The 14,868-nt window shown below is 37.6% G+C and overlaps 1 protein-coding gene across 2 annotated transcripts in view; it reads left to right on the top strand.

Annotated features, from left to right (window-relative positions):
• The window catches only part of LOC103106137 (leucine-rich repeat-containing protein 37B-like), a 76,005-nt gene extending 61,819 nt beyond the window's left edge, over positions 1-14,186 (top strand). For both annotated transcript variants that reach the window (XM_016430571.2, XM_007482497.3), the window contains 4 exons: positions 12,260-12,318; positions 13,619-13,670; positions 13,752-13,897; positions 14,032-14,186. In XM_016430571.2, the coding sequence (XP_016286057.2) occupies positions 12,260-12,318; positions 13,619-13,670; positions 13,752-13,897; positions 14,032-14,074 (300 nt within the window). In that variant the 3' untranslated portion in view covers positions 14,075-14,186. The remainder of the gene's footprint in view (positions 1-12,259; positions 12,319-13,618; positions 13,671-13,751; positions 13,898-14,031) is intronic.
• Positions 14,187-14,868: the final 682 nt, after the last annotated feature.

Here is a 14,868-nt window from a genome sequence, read left to right as displayed (position 1 = left end):
GAAGACTTGGCAAGGGAATGATATTTGCCTTCATGTGTCTGAAGATTTGACATTTGTAACAAGTATTGTATTTGTGCTTAACCAGAGGGCAGAAACTAGGAGCAATGTATATATATATATATATATATATATATATATATATATATATATATATAAAAGGATAGCATAAATTTCCTATAAAGCTAGTTGTCCGAGAATTTAATGGGCTCCCCCTCACTGGAGGTTTCCTTCAGAGATTAATTGGCCACTTATTAGGGATGTTGTAGCATGGATTCTTATTCAGATATGAGTCTCTGAAATTCCTTCCAAAGCTGAGATGTTTTGATCCTCTGCTCTGCGTTGACCGCTTCCATTGGTATCAGCTGCAGCAAATTTCTGTTAAGCTCCAGAAATGCTAATTTGGCTCCAAATAAACTGAAATTTGGGATGTCAGAATTTCAGTGTCTAAGTTTTACTGGGGTTTATCACTAGTTTCTTTTTCTTTATGTTCCACCTCACTGATCTCTAAGAACCTCAGAAAATTCTCTTTTTTTTTCTTGATAAGGAAAGAAGCACTCTAAGAATTTAAATTGCACCTCACCAAAATCCTCCAAACTCCATCTTCTTTAGTGTTGAAACTGCCAGAAGACAAAGAGTTAAAACCAGAGGCATTCAGCATGCTGCAGAGATGCTTCTCAAAGCAAGGGATTTGCACAATTTGCAGGTGTCCCAGAACTTTTATTGGAGAGTTTAGGAATGTGGAGTGGGAGGTAGCTAATGAACATGTGACATGGCATAGGCTTTAACATTGGCTCAATTGACAATCACATACTCAAAGAGGAAGAAGTTAATCGAACATGTGATTTGGTAAGGAATGTGGTCTAACAAGGTGGTAGCTAGGACCCTGTGGCAAATAATGTCCTGCTCAGGAATTCTTTTGTCCTATGGACTGAAGATTTGGAAATACAATAATCAAATACAAATATCAAAATCAATACAAATATAAAATACAAAATCAAAATAAATACAAAAATCAAAAAACATGACCATGAGTCTGATATATACACACATAAGATACAATATCAATACACCAATAATGCTTTCAAGATGCTAATACACCTGGTATGCTACACTTAGCCTTTTGTGAAATCTATCCATCAGGATGTAGCTTTCCCACACTAACCTGGGAAAGTCAGTCAGGCTTACTTCCTGCTTTCTCCCCCTACTACTGAACTATAGCTGTAGTTCAGTTAGATGATCTGGAAAAAAATTATTATTCACAGTAAAAACAGCTTTGGAAACCTGGATTGCCCTCTCCTTGATATTTTCTTCTCCCTAGGGTTTTATCATATCCTATGCGATCACTCCTCTGTCACCTCTGCTGGATCCTTGCCCAGATCATGCCCTCTAACAGTGGCTGTCCCCAGGGTTCTGTCCTGGGCCCTCTTCTCTCTTCACTTGGGATCTTACCAGCTCCCATGGGTTTAATGACCATCTCTATGCTGATGATTCTCAGATCTGTGTGTCCTGCCCCCCTCCCCCATCTCTGCTGACCTCCAATCTCACATCTTCAACATCTTTCAGACATTTCAAACCAAGTGTCCAGTAGGCATCTTAAGCTAAAGATATCCAAAACAGAACTCTTCCCCCTAAACTCTCCCCACCTCACCTTCCCCTACTTTCCCTAGTACTGAAGAAGGCAGTACTATTCTACTAGTCCATCAGGTTTGAAATTTAGGAATAATCCTGGACTCCTCACTATTTCTCACCATATCCAAGCTGCACTATTGATTTTACCTTTGCCACATCTTTTGAATACACTTCTCTCCTCCGACACTACCACTCTAGTGCAGACCCTTATCACCTCATGCCAACACTAGTCTTTGAGGCATAAACAGCATCCAAAAGAAGAATCTAATTCTACAGATCCTTGAGATACAAAACACTAGTAAGACTGCCACAGAAAAGCTATATTTTTCCCTCTGTGTGTGTTCACATGAGTTGTCTTTATACATCCCCTTTTCTCCTCACAGCTGCTCCCCGGGTATAAACCCTCATTACTTCATGCCTGGACCAGAGCTACGGGTTGTTCTCCTGGCCTCTCTCTTTCCCCACTTCATTCCATCCTCCACTTAGTGGCCAGAGTGATTTTCCTATAAGGTAGGTCTGACCATGTCATTTCCCACTATCCCTCCACCCTCAACGACTCAAGTGGCTCCCTACTATCTCTAGGATCAAATGCAAAATCCTCCTCTTGACTTTTTAGGACTCCTTCCTACATTTTTAATAATCTTATATTTTAACTGCCCTCCCCCATATTCCACAGTCTATCTACAGTGTTCTTTACACATAACAGCCCTATTCCCACACTTGCTTGTCTCCCATTCCTCAAATGCCCTTTGCCACTACTTTTGGCTTCCATAGCTCTCTTCAAGACTCAGCTCAAATACCGTCTCTTGCAAAAGAATTTCTACTTGCTCTATTCCTGCTCCAATTTCCTTCCCTCTGAGATGACCTCCCATTTACATTCTTTCTGTTTCATATATCCATTATTAGTTTTTTTAATTTTTCATGTATTTTTTAAAATTACATGTAAAAACAGTTTTTAACATTCATTTTTTAAAATTTGAGTTCTAAATTCTTTCCCTCCCTATCTTTCCCCTTCCTTGAGGCGATTTGATATAGATTATACATATGAAGACATGCAAAACATTATTTCCCCATTAGCCAAGTTGCAAAAGAAAACATGGAGGGGGCAGGTGGGTGGCTCAGTGGATTGAGAGCCAGGCCTAGAGACAGGTGTTCTGGGTTCAAATTTGACCTCAGACACTTCCCAGCTGTATGACCCTGTTGTGACACTTAACCCTCATTGCCTAGCCCTTATCACTCTTCTGCCTTGGAGCCAATCCACAGTATTGACTCCAAGATGGAAGGTAAGGGTTTAAAAAAAAATGGATCAAAATTCTAAGGAAAATAAAGTTTAAAAAAAAGTATATTTCTGTCTGCATTCAGACTCCATCCATTCTTTCTCTGGAGGTGGAGATAGCACTTCTCATTATAAGTCCTTTGGGATTGTCTTGGATCTTTGTGTGCCTTAGAGTAGCTAAGTCATTCAGAGTTGATCATTGTACTGCTGTTACTGTAAACACTGTTCTCTTGGTTCTGCTCACTTCACTCTGCATCACTTCCTATGAATCTTTCCAGATTTTCTGAAAGTATCCTGCTCATTATTTCTTATAGCACAGTAATATTCCATCACAATTATATACCACAACTTGTTCAGCTGTTCCCTCAATTGATGGGCTTCCCCTCAATTTCTTTACCACCACAAAAAGAGCTACTATAAATATTTTCATACATATAGGTACTTTTCCCTTTTTAAAAAATCTCTTTGGGATACTAATAATAGTATTGCTGGATCAAAAATTATGCACAGTTTTGTGGCCAAAAGGTCAGAATTCCAAATTGATCTATAGAATGGTTGGATCAGTTCATAACTTCACCAGACATACCAAAATTTTCACATACTCTCCAATATTTATCATTTTCTTTTCCTGTCATATTAGCCAATCTGATATGTACTTCAGAGTTGCATTAATTTGCATTTCTCTAATAAATAGCAATTTAGAGTATTTTTTCATATGACTATAAATAGCTTTGATTTCTTTATCTGAAAAAACTTTATATCTTTTGGACAATCAGCCACTGGAGAATGACTTCTTATAAATTTTACTCAGTTTTCTATGTATTTAAGAAATTAGACTTTTATCAGAGAAACTTGCTATGCATTCCCCTCCAGCCTTAGTTTCCTGCTTTTCTTCTAATCTTGGCCACATTAGTTTTGTTTGTGCAAAACCTTTTTAATTTCATGTAATCAAAATTATTCATTTTATTTCCCATAATACTCTCTATTTTGTTGGGTCATAAATTCTTCTGTTATCTCTAAATCTGATAGGTAAGTTAATCCAGGCTCCCCTAATTTGCTTATGATGCTACTCTTTATGTCTAAATCATGTACCAATTTTGACCTCATTTTAGTATACAGTGTGAGATGTTAGTCTATATCTAATTTCTGCCAAACTGCTTTCCAGTTTTCCCAGCAATTTTTGTCAAAAATGAGTTCTCACCCCCAAGTTTAGATCTTTGGGTTTATCAAACATTAGATTACTATAGTCACTTACTACTGTGTATTGTGTACCCAATTTTTCCACGGATCCACCACTCTATTATGACATAATATAAAACAGAGTGCAAATGTGCATGGAATAAAAAGTACTATTAGAGTTCATAGAAAGGGGAAATGACTTCTGGCTGGAGAACACTGTGGAAAATTACATGTAGCAGGTGACATTTGAAATGATCTTCCAAGGATGGTAAGGATTTTATCTGGTAGAGAGAGGAGAACAAGATATTTTCAGACAAAAGCAACATAGTAACTGATATATATGAAAGATATGTGCATTAATTGGAAAGATTAACTTGGCAAAAGTGTATAGCATGAATGGGAAAGGGAGAGACTAGCTGGCCATGAGAATACAGAATTCCACGAGACATGATGGAAGCTCAAGCTAGGGTGGTAACAGGAGGAATTAAGATGAGGGAACAGATGCAAGAAGTATTGCATAAGTAAGATAAATAGGATTTAGTGTGATGGATTAGATGTGGGGAGTAATCAAAGATTTTGACTGAGAAAATGATTAACAAAAATAAGAAAGGCAGGAGGGAGGAACGAAATTTGAGAATGGTGAGTTCAGTTGTGGACATTGATTTTAATGTTTAAATTTTGAATGATTTAATTTAAATAGCTGGTTAAACATCTAAGTAGAAATGCCCTATATGGTAAGTTGGAAATATAGCTTTGAAAAAGGGATGTTGGAAATGGATAAAGACAGATTTATTCATCTCCATGTAAGAATAGTAGCCAAAGCCATGGTAGTGGGTGAGATTGTATAGAGGAAAAGAAAAATATGGAACCCTGAGGATTATCTATATCAGTCATCCTCAGTGTCTGACCCATGGATCCCTGGGGATGCCCAAGGCTTTTTGGGGGGATCCATGAAGTCAAAACTGTTTTCATAATATTAATGTGTTTTAATTCTAATATGGTAAACATCGGTAGATAAAACCTTTGTAAACAAAAGCTCTTCAGGAGGAGGGGCCTTGATAATTTTTTTAAAAATGTTTTATTTTCTCAATTACATGTAATAACAATTTTTTACATACGCTTTCTAAAATTACAATATCCAAATTGTCTCTCTCCCTTTCCTTCCCCCTCCCTGAGACAGAAAGCAATTTGATCTGGGTACATATATATATGATCCTGAAAACACATTTCTATATTGGTCATGTTGTGAGAGAATATTCATAAAATTAAAACTCAAAAATAAACACACAAATAAACTGAAAAGTGGTATACTTTGATCTGCATTCAGATTCCATCAGTTTTTCTCTGGAGGAGAATAGCATTCTTTGTCATAAAGACCCTCAGAATTGTTTTTGGATCATTGTATTGCTGAGAATAGCTAAGTCTTTCACAGTTGATCTTTATATATTTGTACAGCATTCTTCTGCTTTTGCTCACTTCATTCAGTTCATGTAGATCTTTCCAGGTTTTTCTGAAATCATTCTGCTCACCATTTCTTGTAGCACAATAGCATTCCATCAGAATCATATAACACAGTTTGTTCAAGTTTTCACCAATTGATAGATATCCCCTCAATTTCCAAATTTTTGCCACTCCAAAAAGAGCTGCTACAAACATTTTTGTACAAATAGGTCTTTTTCCCTTTAAAAAAAATCTCTTGGGAGCAGCTGGGTGACTCAGTGGATTGAGAGCTAAGCCCAGAGATGGGAGGTCCTGGATTCAAATGCGTCTTTTTAAAGAATTGTTTTCTTCAGTGAGCTTTTGAACCTTCTTTTCCATTTGATCAATTCTGTTTTTAAAGAGTTATTTTTTATTGGACTTTTGTATCTCTTTTTCCATTTGGCCAATTCTGCTTTTTAGAGAATCCTTCTCTTTATAGATTTTTGTGCCTTTTTTACTATTAGGTCAATCTGCTTTTTAAGGTGTTAATTTCTTCTTGCACTATTTTCAATCCCTTTCCCCGTTTTTCCTTTGCCTTTCTTACTTGATTTTTGAAATCCTTTTTTTAACTCTTCCAGAGCTTGTAAACAATTTCCATTTTTCTTTGAAGTTTTGCATGTAATTGCAATAATCTCATTGTCCTCTCTGAGTTTGTGCTTTGCTCCTCTTTGTCTCCATAACCATCGTCTATGGTTAGGTGTTTTGTTTTGTTTTAATATTCATTCATTTCACTAGTCTTTTTCTTGACTTTTATTTTTATCTGTTCCCAGAGTAGAGGGGGCACTCTCTTGAACTTCAGTATTTTCTTGCTGCTACCCTCAAATCTAGTTTTGGGTGTCTGCAAGTTTCAATTCTTCCAAGGTAGTATGATGGCCTATGAGCTGAGAGTTCTAGAAGCTGCCTTTGTTTGTTGATTTAGTCTCCCTCAGGTTCTGCTTTTTTTTTTTTTTAATTTGGCTTATAAGACTTGGCACACTGTCAGGGCTCAGAGCTTCACCCAAGAATTGTACAAAGCAGGGGGAGAGGGCTATAACCCTTTGAGGGATAGGAGTGGGAGTGCTCTGTTGTTGGTTTAGGCAGGGTTTCAAGATCTTGTTATTGGCCTGGGTCCAGTTTCAGAACCTTGAGATGTGGGGAATAGGGGCTTGCTGTTGCCTACACTGTTAGTGTAGCCTTTTTGCAGACTATCACAGTATTTGTCCCTCATTCCTGTGAATACAACCTGTCTTTTAAGTTGTCTTCTGCAGGAAAATTATCTCAAGATGTCCCTTTGTTAGCTCTGCCACTCTATTATTGGTTTTGAAGCTTTATTTTAAGGTTGTTAAGGATTTTATAGAGAGATTTGGAGCTTCATGCCTCTTTTCCACCATCTTGGCTCTGCTGACTTTGATAATTTTTTAAAGTTGAAAGGAATCCTGAAACTAAAAAAAGTTTGAGAATGATTGGTCAACATCCACCGGCAGAAGAAGAAGAAGAAAGCTATCAGAGGAGAATGAGGAACATTCAAGTGGGAAGAAGGAAGTAGGCGGATAAGAAGATTACACAATGTCATCATGAAAGTCTAGTCTAGCCCCTCTCACTCTAGTAGCCCCCTTCTTCCTCTGAAAAATGGTTGATTAGGCTGTGCATACAAGAGGCAGATGCTGGGAGTTAGAGATCAAGTGACTGAGTATGCTTAATATGTCAGAAATAACAAAAGATGAGGTTAGCCCACAAATATGAGAAGCAAATATAGAGGGGACATGGGATAAGAGTGCCAAAAGTACCTGTGCATATTTCTGTACACACACACACACACACACACAATCTAGACTAACAAGTGAGCATAACTACCTACAAAAGCTAGAGGGATAGGAGTAACCTCTCTCTGAAAACTATAGAGAATTAGAAAAATATCCTGCTTATGTTAAGGGAAGTATTTAAAAGCTGCAGTGAGCATTTAATGATTAGTACACAGAATCCTAAAGGTGGTCAACATTACCCCTAGTAGTTAAACAACATAGGAGAGATTATCAAAAAAGAGTAGTCTGCAATACCAGACAATCAGGGCCAAGAAAACGCCATTGGATTTGGAAGGTAGAATGTTATTTTTTACCTTTAGAAAGTAGTTTAAATAGGGTTCCAGAGAAGTCTCAAGAGTGACTAAGAGAAGGTTCACATCAGATTGAAAGATTTTTAAGAGTGATTGGTAAAGAAATGAAAGCAGGAATTTTAGACTATTCTATTTAGCAGTCTGGCAATAAAAGAGAAAACTAATAATATAATTAATAATAATAAAAAGACTATTTGAATGTGTGACAAGGCATGTCTCAACATAGGAGAAATCTGGATAATTTGTGTTCAGAGTGGAAGAAGGAGCCAGTGGGGAGAGAAAGAGAGAAACTGAAGACCTGGTAAATGATTGATAGAACAAGGTCTTGGAGGAGGAGATCTAGGATCAAGACACTGGGGAGGGGGCAAGGGGTTAGCCTTGACAAGAAGCAATGTTTTCTAATAGGATAATAAATCACAGGTAAATATGCAGTCATCTAGTCCAGATTCTCAGGGAAATGTTTGCTTCATTGAGTTTGTCTAGAACATTTTTCTCTGAAGGGGAGAAGAGGCTAGGTGAAAAAAAAATGAGAAAGCCATCAGTGAAGGTGGAGAGTTAAAGTTCACAACAGATAGATTTGATATTAGTAAAAAGACAAAAAAAAGTGATAAGGTTGGGTGGAGAATTTGATTTGTAATGTCACTGGGATAACTGGAACATAGACAAGATAAATAGGAAGATAAATGAAAAGAATAAAAGATTATCATGCAGTGAATAATAACCTAGCTGAGGTTTTGTAAAGAATATTTGTACCCATTTCCAGAGCTCTTCCTAGAACAATGAGCTTGGAGTAGAGGCAAGAAATTCGAATGGTGGAAGTTCCCCATAGCTGGGAATTATTAGGCTAGGAGGTTAAGGGGGTGAGGAATCCTAAACAGCTAGTGAAACCATTGTTGAAATGGCTTAGGTTGGGAAGTAAGACAAATAAAATCAGGAGAGCTTTCATGGATTAGGGACTGTATAAAGGGGCAGAAAGATTCATTAAGAAGATATGAAGTAATTCAATAAATTTAAGATATATTATGAAATAAGACAGAAAGGTAGCAATATTGATACCTGCTGGATTTAGAGAGCATATTTGTTCAAAATCTGTTTCTGCCACTTACTGCTTGTTTAATCTTAAGCAATTAACCTCTCTGGGGCTCAATTGCCAAAACTGAAAATGAGAAGAGGTTGTACTAGATGACTTCAAATGTCCTTTCAATCTCTAAGTCAATTATCTTATTCCATCAAATCAATTTTATAATTTACTATATGAATATAATACAAGAAACAATTAAGGCAGAGTCACTTGAATAGGAAGGGATGCCTTATGGGGATAAAAGACCCATGAGAAACGACCTCAGGATAATGTATGCCAAGGGGCAAGAGGGATCCTAACACTGGCCTTGTGAGGTGGGAAGATATTTTGAAACACCATCCCTAAACGGCTACTGTTATGGAGCAGTGTCTGGCAACTTTAAGTTTTTAATGAATTATTCTTGTTGACTCTAAAGCTCAATTTTTAATAAATATAAATACTGTCAAAATGTCATTTTTTAATTTAAATAATTATGAGTAGTTTATTTTCCCAATTACATGTAAAAATTTAAACATGTTTCTAAAATTCAAAATGTAATTTAAATTTTAAATTACCCACTTTAAAAATCATTTTTTGCTCCCTCTAAAATTTAGTGCTCTGAGACACCATCCCATATGCCACATTCAGTCACTTAGAATGAAGGAAGGTGTTCATATAATTTTGTTTTAAACCCTTGTCTTCTGTCTTAGAATCAATACTGTGTATTGGTTCCAAGGCAGAAGAGCAGTAAGAGTGAGGCAAGAGGAGTTAAGTGACTTAACCAGGGTCACACAGCTAGGAAGTATCTGAGGTCACATTTGAACCCAGGATCTCCCATTTCTAGACCTGGCTCTCTACCCACTGAGCTGCCCAGCTGCCCCCCCCCCTCATATATTTAAAGTTTATTAGTTGTGGTTGAGATTTTCTTTTTCCTGTAGAGTTGGTTTGACTGAAAAGGCGTTCTGATGAATTGGAATGGGCAAACTTTCTCATGAAAACTAATAAGAAAATATACCTACCTCCTGTCAGAAGGAAAAAGGAATTAAGTTTTTTAAAAGTAGTTGTTTTCCTTGTTATGGGGAAGGGTTCAATGAGAATAGAAGAGAAGTCGATATAAGGTAAAAAGAAATAACTGGCATTTAAAATAAGAGGCCACAATAAAACTTTTTATAGTTGCTAAAAAGGTTACTTAAAAAAACAAAACAAGGGAAATAATAAATGCCTGCTTTATTTTTCTTGCTATGTGATTGTGAGATCAGCAGTACAAGTATTCATATTATTCTTGTTATACTAATAAGGAAATGAGCTCAGAGAGGTTAAGACTTGCACAGGCTCACACAACCACTATCTGAATATGAATTCAAATGTAGAATTGTTTTTACTACTTTGTGATGTTGTTGTTGTTGTTGTTGCTCTGAGGTATCCTGACCCTATGTGGGATATAAGGGGGGAAAGGGGTTATTTTTTAAAGGGTTGAACTGGATTATTATGAGGTCGCCAGGAATTTAATTCATTCCAAAGAGATTTATTTACAATTTATTTACAAAATGTAGAAAGAGTGAAGTAAGAAAATCAGAGAGAGGATAGGATAAGATACCTAGTTTAAGCACTCAGTAATTTATTCAGGGTCCCAGGCAAGGAGAATTAGTCCTTAGGCTTTGGCAAGGCTGAGGACCTAGGGAAGTCTCTTCAGAAAAATTCAGCAGGTAGAGCCAGCTTTTTCCACTCACCATGTGTCAGTTCAAAGGAAGAGATTTTAGAACAACCTCACCAGGAAACAGGGTCTCAGGTCCAGTCAGCAAATTCTCTTCAGCCTCCACTCCAAGTGGAACTCCATTCAGGAAATTGTAACTCCCTTTTAAAGACACTTTCTCTTGAATCACTTCCCGTGCCTTCCCCTAATTCTACATCTATCAATCACAGTTGAAGTCCTGCTTTAGGATTGCCCAGAAGGCAGGCAACCGATTCTGATTTGTCACCCACTATCACACACATAGGTCACAGACCTCCCACTTAATGATTAAGTGGGATGTTTACACTTTTGGTGATTAGATCTAAAAATAGACAGATCTCCATACTTAACTTTTAAGTAGGGTGTTTACACTTTTGGTGATTAAAATCTAAAATCAGGCAGGGATTACAATTTAATTTTCACAATGGTTTTCTTGGCAAAGATACTAGGGTGGTTTGCCATTTCCTTCTCCAACACATTTTACAAATGAGGAAACACTGGTGCAAATATGGGTAAGTGACTTGCCCAGAGTCACACAGCTAGGAAATATCTGAGATCATATATGAATTCAGGAAGATGACTCTTCCTGACTCTGGACCCAGCATTCTATCCACTGTACCTTCTAGATGTCCCTGTTCTTAAGAAAATGGAAGCTCTGGTGGCAGCTAGGTGGCTCAGTGGATGGAGAGCCAGGCCTAGAGACAGGAGGTCCTGGGTTCAAATCTGACCTCAGACACGTCCTAGGTGTGTGACTTCAGGCAAGTCATTTAACTCCCATTGCCTAGCCCTTACCATTCTTCTGCCTTGGAACTAATTGTCAGGTGACTGACAAACATTCAGGGGTCCAGGAGGAGTGAGGAGAATGACAGTCAAGAGGGCTACTGAAGCTGGTCAATCAGAGTAAAAGTTTATTTCATCACAGCTAGTATTTTATAGGGCTATGTTACATAAGCTAAAGGATTAGGTAAACTTTTTACATGGATAATGGTTAGTAATGATTTACAATCTTATAATGACTTACAGTTTACCTCACTGAAGCTTAGACAAAGTTTTCTATAGGATAATAATTCAATATGTCAATGTGTAACCATCTAACAGAGTTTCTCATAAAATTCTTGCACCAGTGATTTATTGGATGGACATTTAGTATTCAGGAACGGATTTGGATTAAGTTGTCATGCTGGGGGGGACAGGGGGAGCTACATGTCTGACTACTTCTATGGCTATGATTTTACTGGGGCCACTTCAACTAAAACACAGTCTTGAATCTGAGACAGAAAGTAAGGGTTAAAAAAAAAGAGGGGGCAGCTGGGTAGCTCAGTGGATTGAGAACCAGGCCTAGAGACGGGAGGTCCTAGGTTCAAATCTGGCCTCATCCACTTCCTAGCTGTGTGACCCTGGGCAAGTCACTTAACCCCCATTGCCCCTAGCCCTTACCACTCTTCTGCCTTGGAGCCAATACACAGTATTGACTCCAAGATGGAAGGTAATGGAGAAAGAAAGAAAGAAAGAAAGAAAGAAAGAAAGAAAGAAAGAAAGAAAGAAAGAAAGAAAGAAAGAAAGAAAGAAAGAAAGAAAGAAAGAAAGAAAGAAAGAAAGAAAGAAAGAAAGAAAGAAAGAAAGAAAGAGAGAAAGAAGAAAGAAAGAAAGCTTAAGAAGGGCAGGTACCTGTCTATGCTTATAGGCACACAAATCAATATGCTTTCAGGAAGCATTTGGTAAACCATTCAACCAGAAATTAATATTTATTCAATTTGATGAATATTTATTAAAATGAAGTAAAAATTGATAATGGTATTTCTTCCTAAACAGATTTGTTCCCATAGACCAACATCTCCAAAAGGAGAAGGAAAGCATTCATACAGCTTAAGGTAAATATCACTGGCCACTTCAGAAGGTCATTGATTGTGCTGATTTTGTAAATATTTTTAACAGAATGCTAGAGTTGAAAGGGATCATAGAAACAGTCTTTTCTGTCCCTACTGATGAGCAAACCCAGGCCCAGATAGGGAAATTGTTTGCCTACAAATAACATATCAAATTAATCTAAAAAAATGGGGAGGGGGGCAACTAGGTGGTTCAGTGGATTAAGTCAGACCTAGGGGCGAACTGTATGACCCTGGGCAAATCACTAAACCCGCATTGCCTAACGCCTTGAAACCAATATAGAGTATTGATTCCAAGACAGAAGGTAAAGGTTTAAAAAACAAACAAACTAGGAATAGGACCTTGGTCTCCCCTGACTTCCAATCTAGTATTCCTAGACTATGTTGCTACTTCTTGCTTATAACCTGTTGGAGAAAGGCCGCATTTACCTTCCCAAGATCCCAGTTCAGTTTCTGCTTCTTTGTCAATTCTTGGGTCCCAGAAGAAAGGAAAAAATATCTCTTTGCAGCTTAAGAAGCCTACCTGTATGAGAAATGGTCCTTTGCCCCTCATAAGGGGACTTCACAGCTACTTTACTGTCTGGGTCTGCTGGGGCTTCCTTCCGCTTCTCAGAATTCAAAAACAAGAAGTAAATGTTCACAAGTTAGTTTTGATATGATGCTTTGCTCTTGCAAAATCAGTTGAAACTGAATCTCAGTGTTATTATGAAAGAATCTGTCCACTCTTGGTGCCCCTTTGTAGAGACTGGTACAAAACCAATGTGTCTACAGGCATAGACATTGGAGCTTAAGGGGGCAGAGGAAGAGCATCAAACAGAGCCATAGACTGGGCTGCTCCAATAAAACAGGCCACAAGCCAGCTTTGCCAAAGATAAGAAAGGCACCTTCCTGCTCAGTGTGGCTGTTCTAAACTCTGCTGAATAGAAGTTAAGCAGATCTCATTCTTCAGCTTTGATTCCCAGCCTCTTTCCCCACCCCACCAAAGATTTGCTTAGAATTGTAGAATGTGGCAAGGGTAGGGGATCACAGCAGGGTGACTTAGAGGATTGAGAACCTGGCCAGTTCTGGGTTCAAATTTGACCTCACTCTCTTCCTAGCTGTGTGACCCTGGGCAAGTCATGTAATAACCCTTGTATAATCCTTACCACTCTTCTGCCTTAGAACCAATACACAGTATTAGATATCTTGTAGTAGTAAAACTTCAGTACCTCTTTGACAAACAAGTTGTAAAACTGAATTACTCAAAATTTATAAGAATTGCTAACCATTTTGTCCTTTTTTCAAGGAATTTTTTTACATCTCTGTATAAGAAGTCCCCCAAAGATGGTTATGAAGAGGTAAATGGCATTTATTGGCACTAGCAAGGGCCATCAGCAAGGAAGACCCTTGTGCGAAGTGAATTCTATTGTATCTTCTAGGTTGAGAATTCTCAAAAAAAGGGAAAACCTCTCTGGCTTAGGGATATGTATCGGCCACTAGACGCCACACGCAAAAAGAACATGGCTCAAAAGCTACGTGACCAGGACTCCTCTGATGAGGAAGACATTTTCAGTAAAGAGGAAAGGTAAATCCTTACTAATGAATACATCCAGTGGTTTCCACACATGTGACATAACCAGAAAAGAAAAAGGCAATATTCTCTTTGAGACCAAAAGAAATAATTGTTTTTAAAAATCTTTTTTTTTTTTTTGGTCCTAGGAGTGAAGAAGATGTACAAGGAAAAAGAAAAGAGAAAGATTAAAGTAAAGCCTCAGAAAGAGACTCATCAATATTATTTTGTGAATATCAGTTTTTCAACACTATTTGTAAAATTATACTTTTTATCATATTAAATGAATATAATCCAAACCCAATTCCAGTCATGTGATTGAAAGTAAAATGAAAAAAAATCACATCTTTCTATATCTTTTCACTAAAAAAAATGGATGGTCTTTATCAGGCAGGAGTCTTATTCAGGGTAAGAAAGGGCATGGATCCTTGAAAAAGTACCTGTATTTAAGTTATAATCTGCTTCCCACACACACTATCTTGGATTTGGGTGTCCAAACTATGGGAAGCAAAAAGTGAAAAAGGGGGATCGATTCAAAGAAATGTGTAGAGGAGCTTTTTTTTTTTGTTTTGAGACTTTTTTGAGACTTGAGACTTGTTTGAGAAACAAACATGTGTTTGGAGACTTTAAAAATAAGTCAGTCAAGACAGTTAGTTGACATAGTACCAGGCCTGGAGTGAAGAGGACCTGGGTTCATACTTGACCTCAGATACTTCCTAGCTGTAAGGTCCTTCATCCTGTTTGCCTAACCCTTACTGTTCTTCTGCTTTATGCTTCCGATCAGTTCTAAGACTGAAGGTAAAGGTTAAAGTAATAATAAGTTGGTCCAAGTTCCACGTGGAGGTTGTCATTAATTTTATATGGGTTTTTCAGGCCTGATGCTAGTTCTAAATCCTCATCTATTAAAAATACTCCCTTTCAGGACAGCTAAATGACTCAGTGGATTGAGAACCAGACCTGGAACCTGGAAGTCCTGATTCAAATCT

This window comes from Monodelphis domestica, chromosome 2 (genome assembly GCF_027887165.1).
Source record: "Monodelphis domestica isolate mMonDom1 chromosome 2, mMonDom1.pri, whole genome shotgun sequence".
NCBI lineage: Eukaryota > Metazoa > Chordata > Mammalia > Didelphimorphia > Didelphidae > Monodelphis > Monodelphis domestica.
Note: the sequence above shows the minus strand (reverse complement) of the source record. Positions and strands in the feature narration are given on the sequence as shown.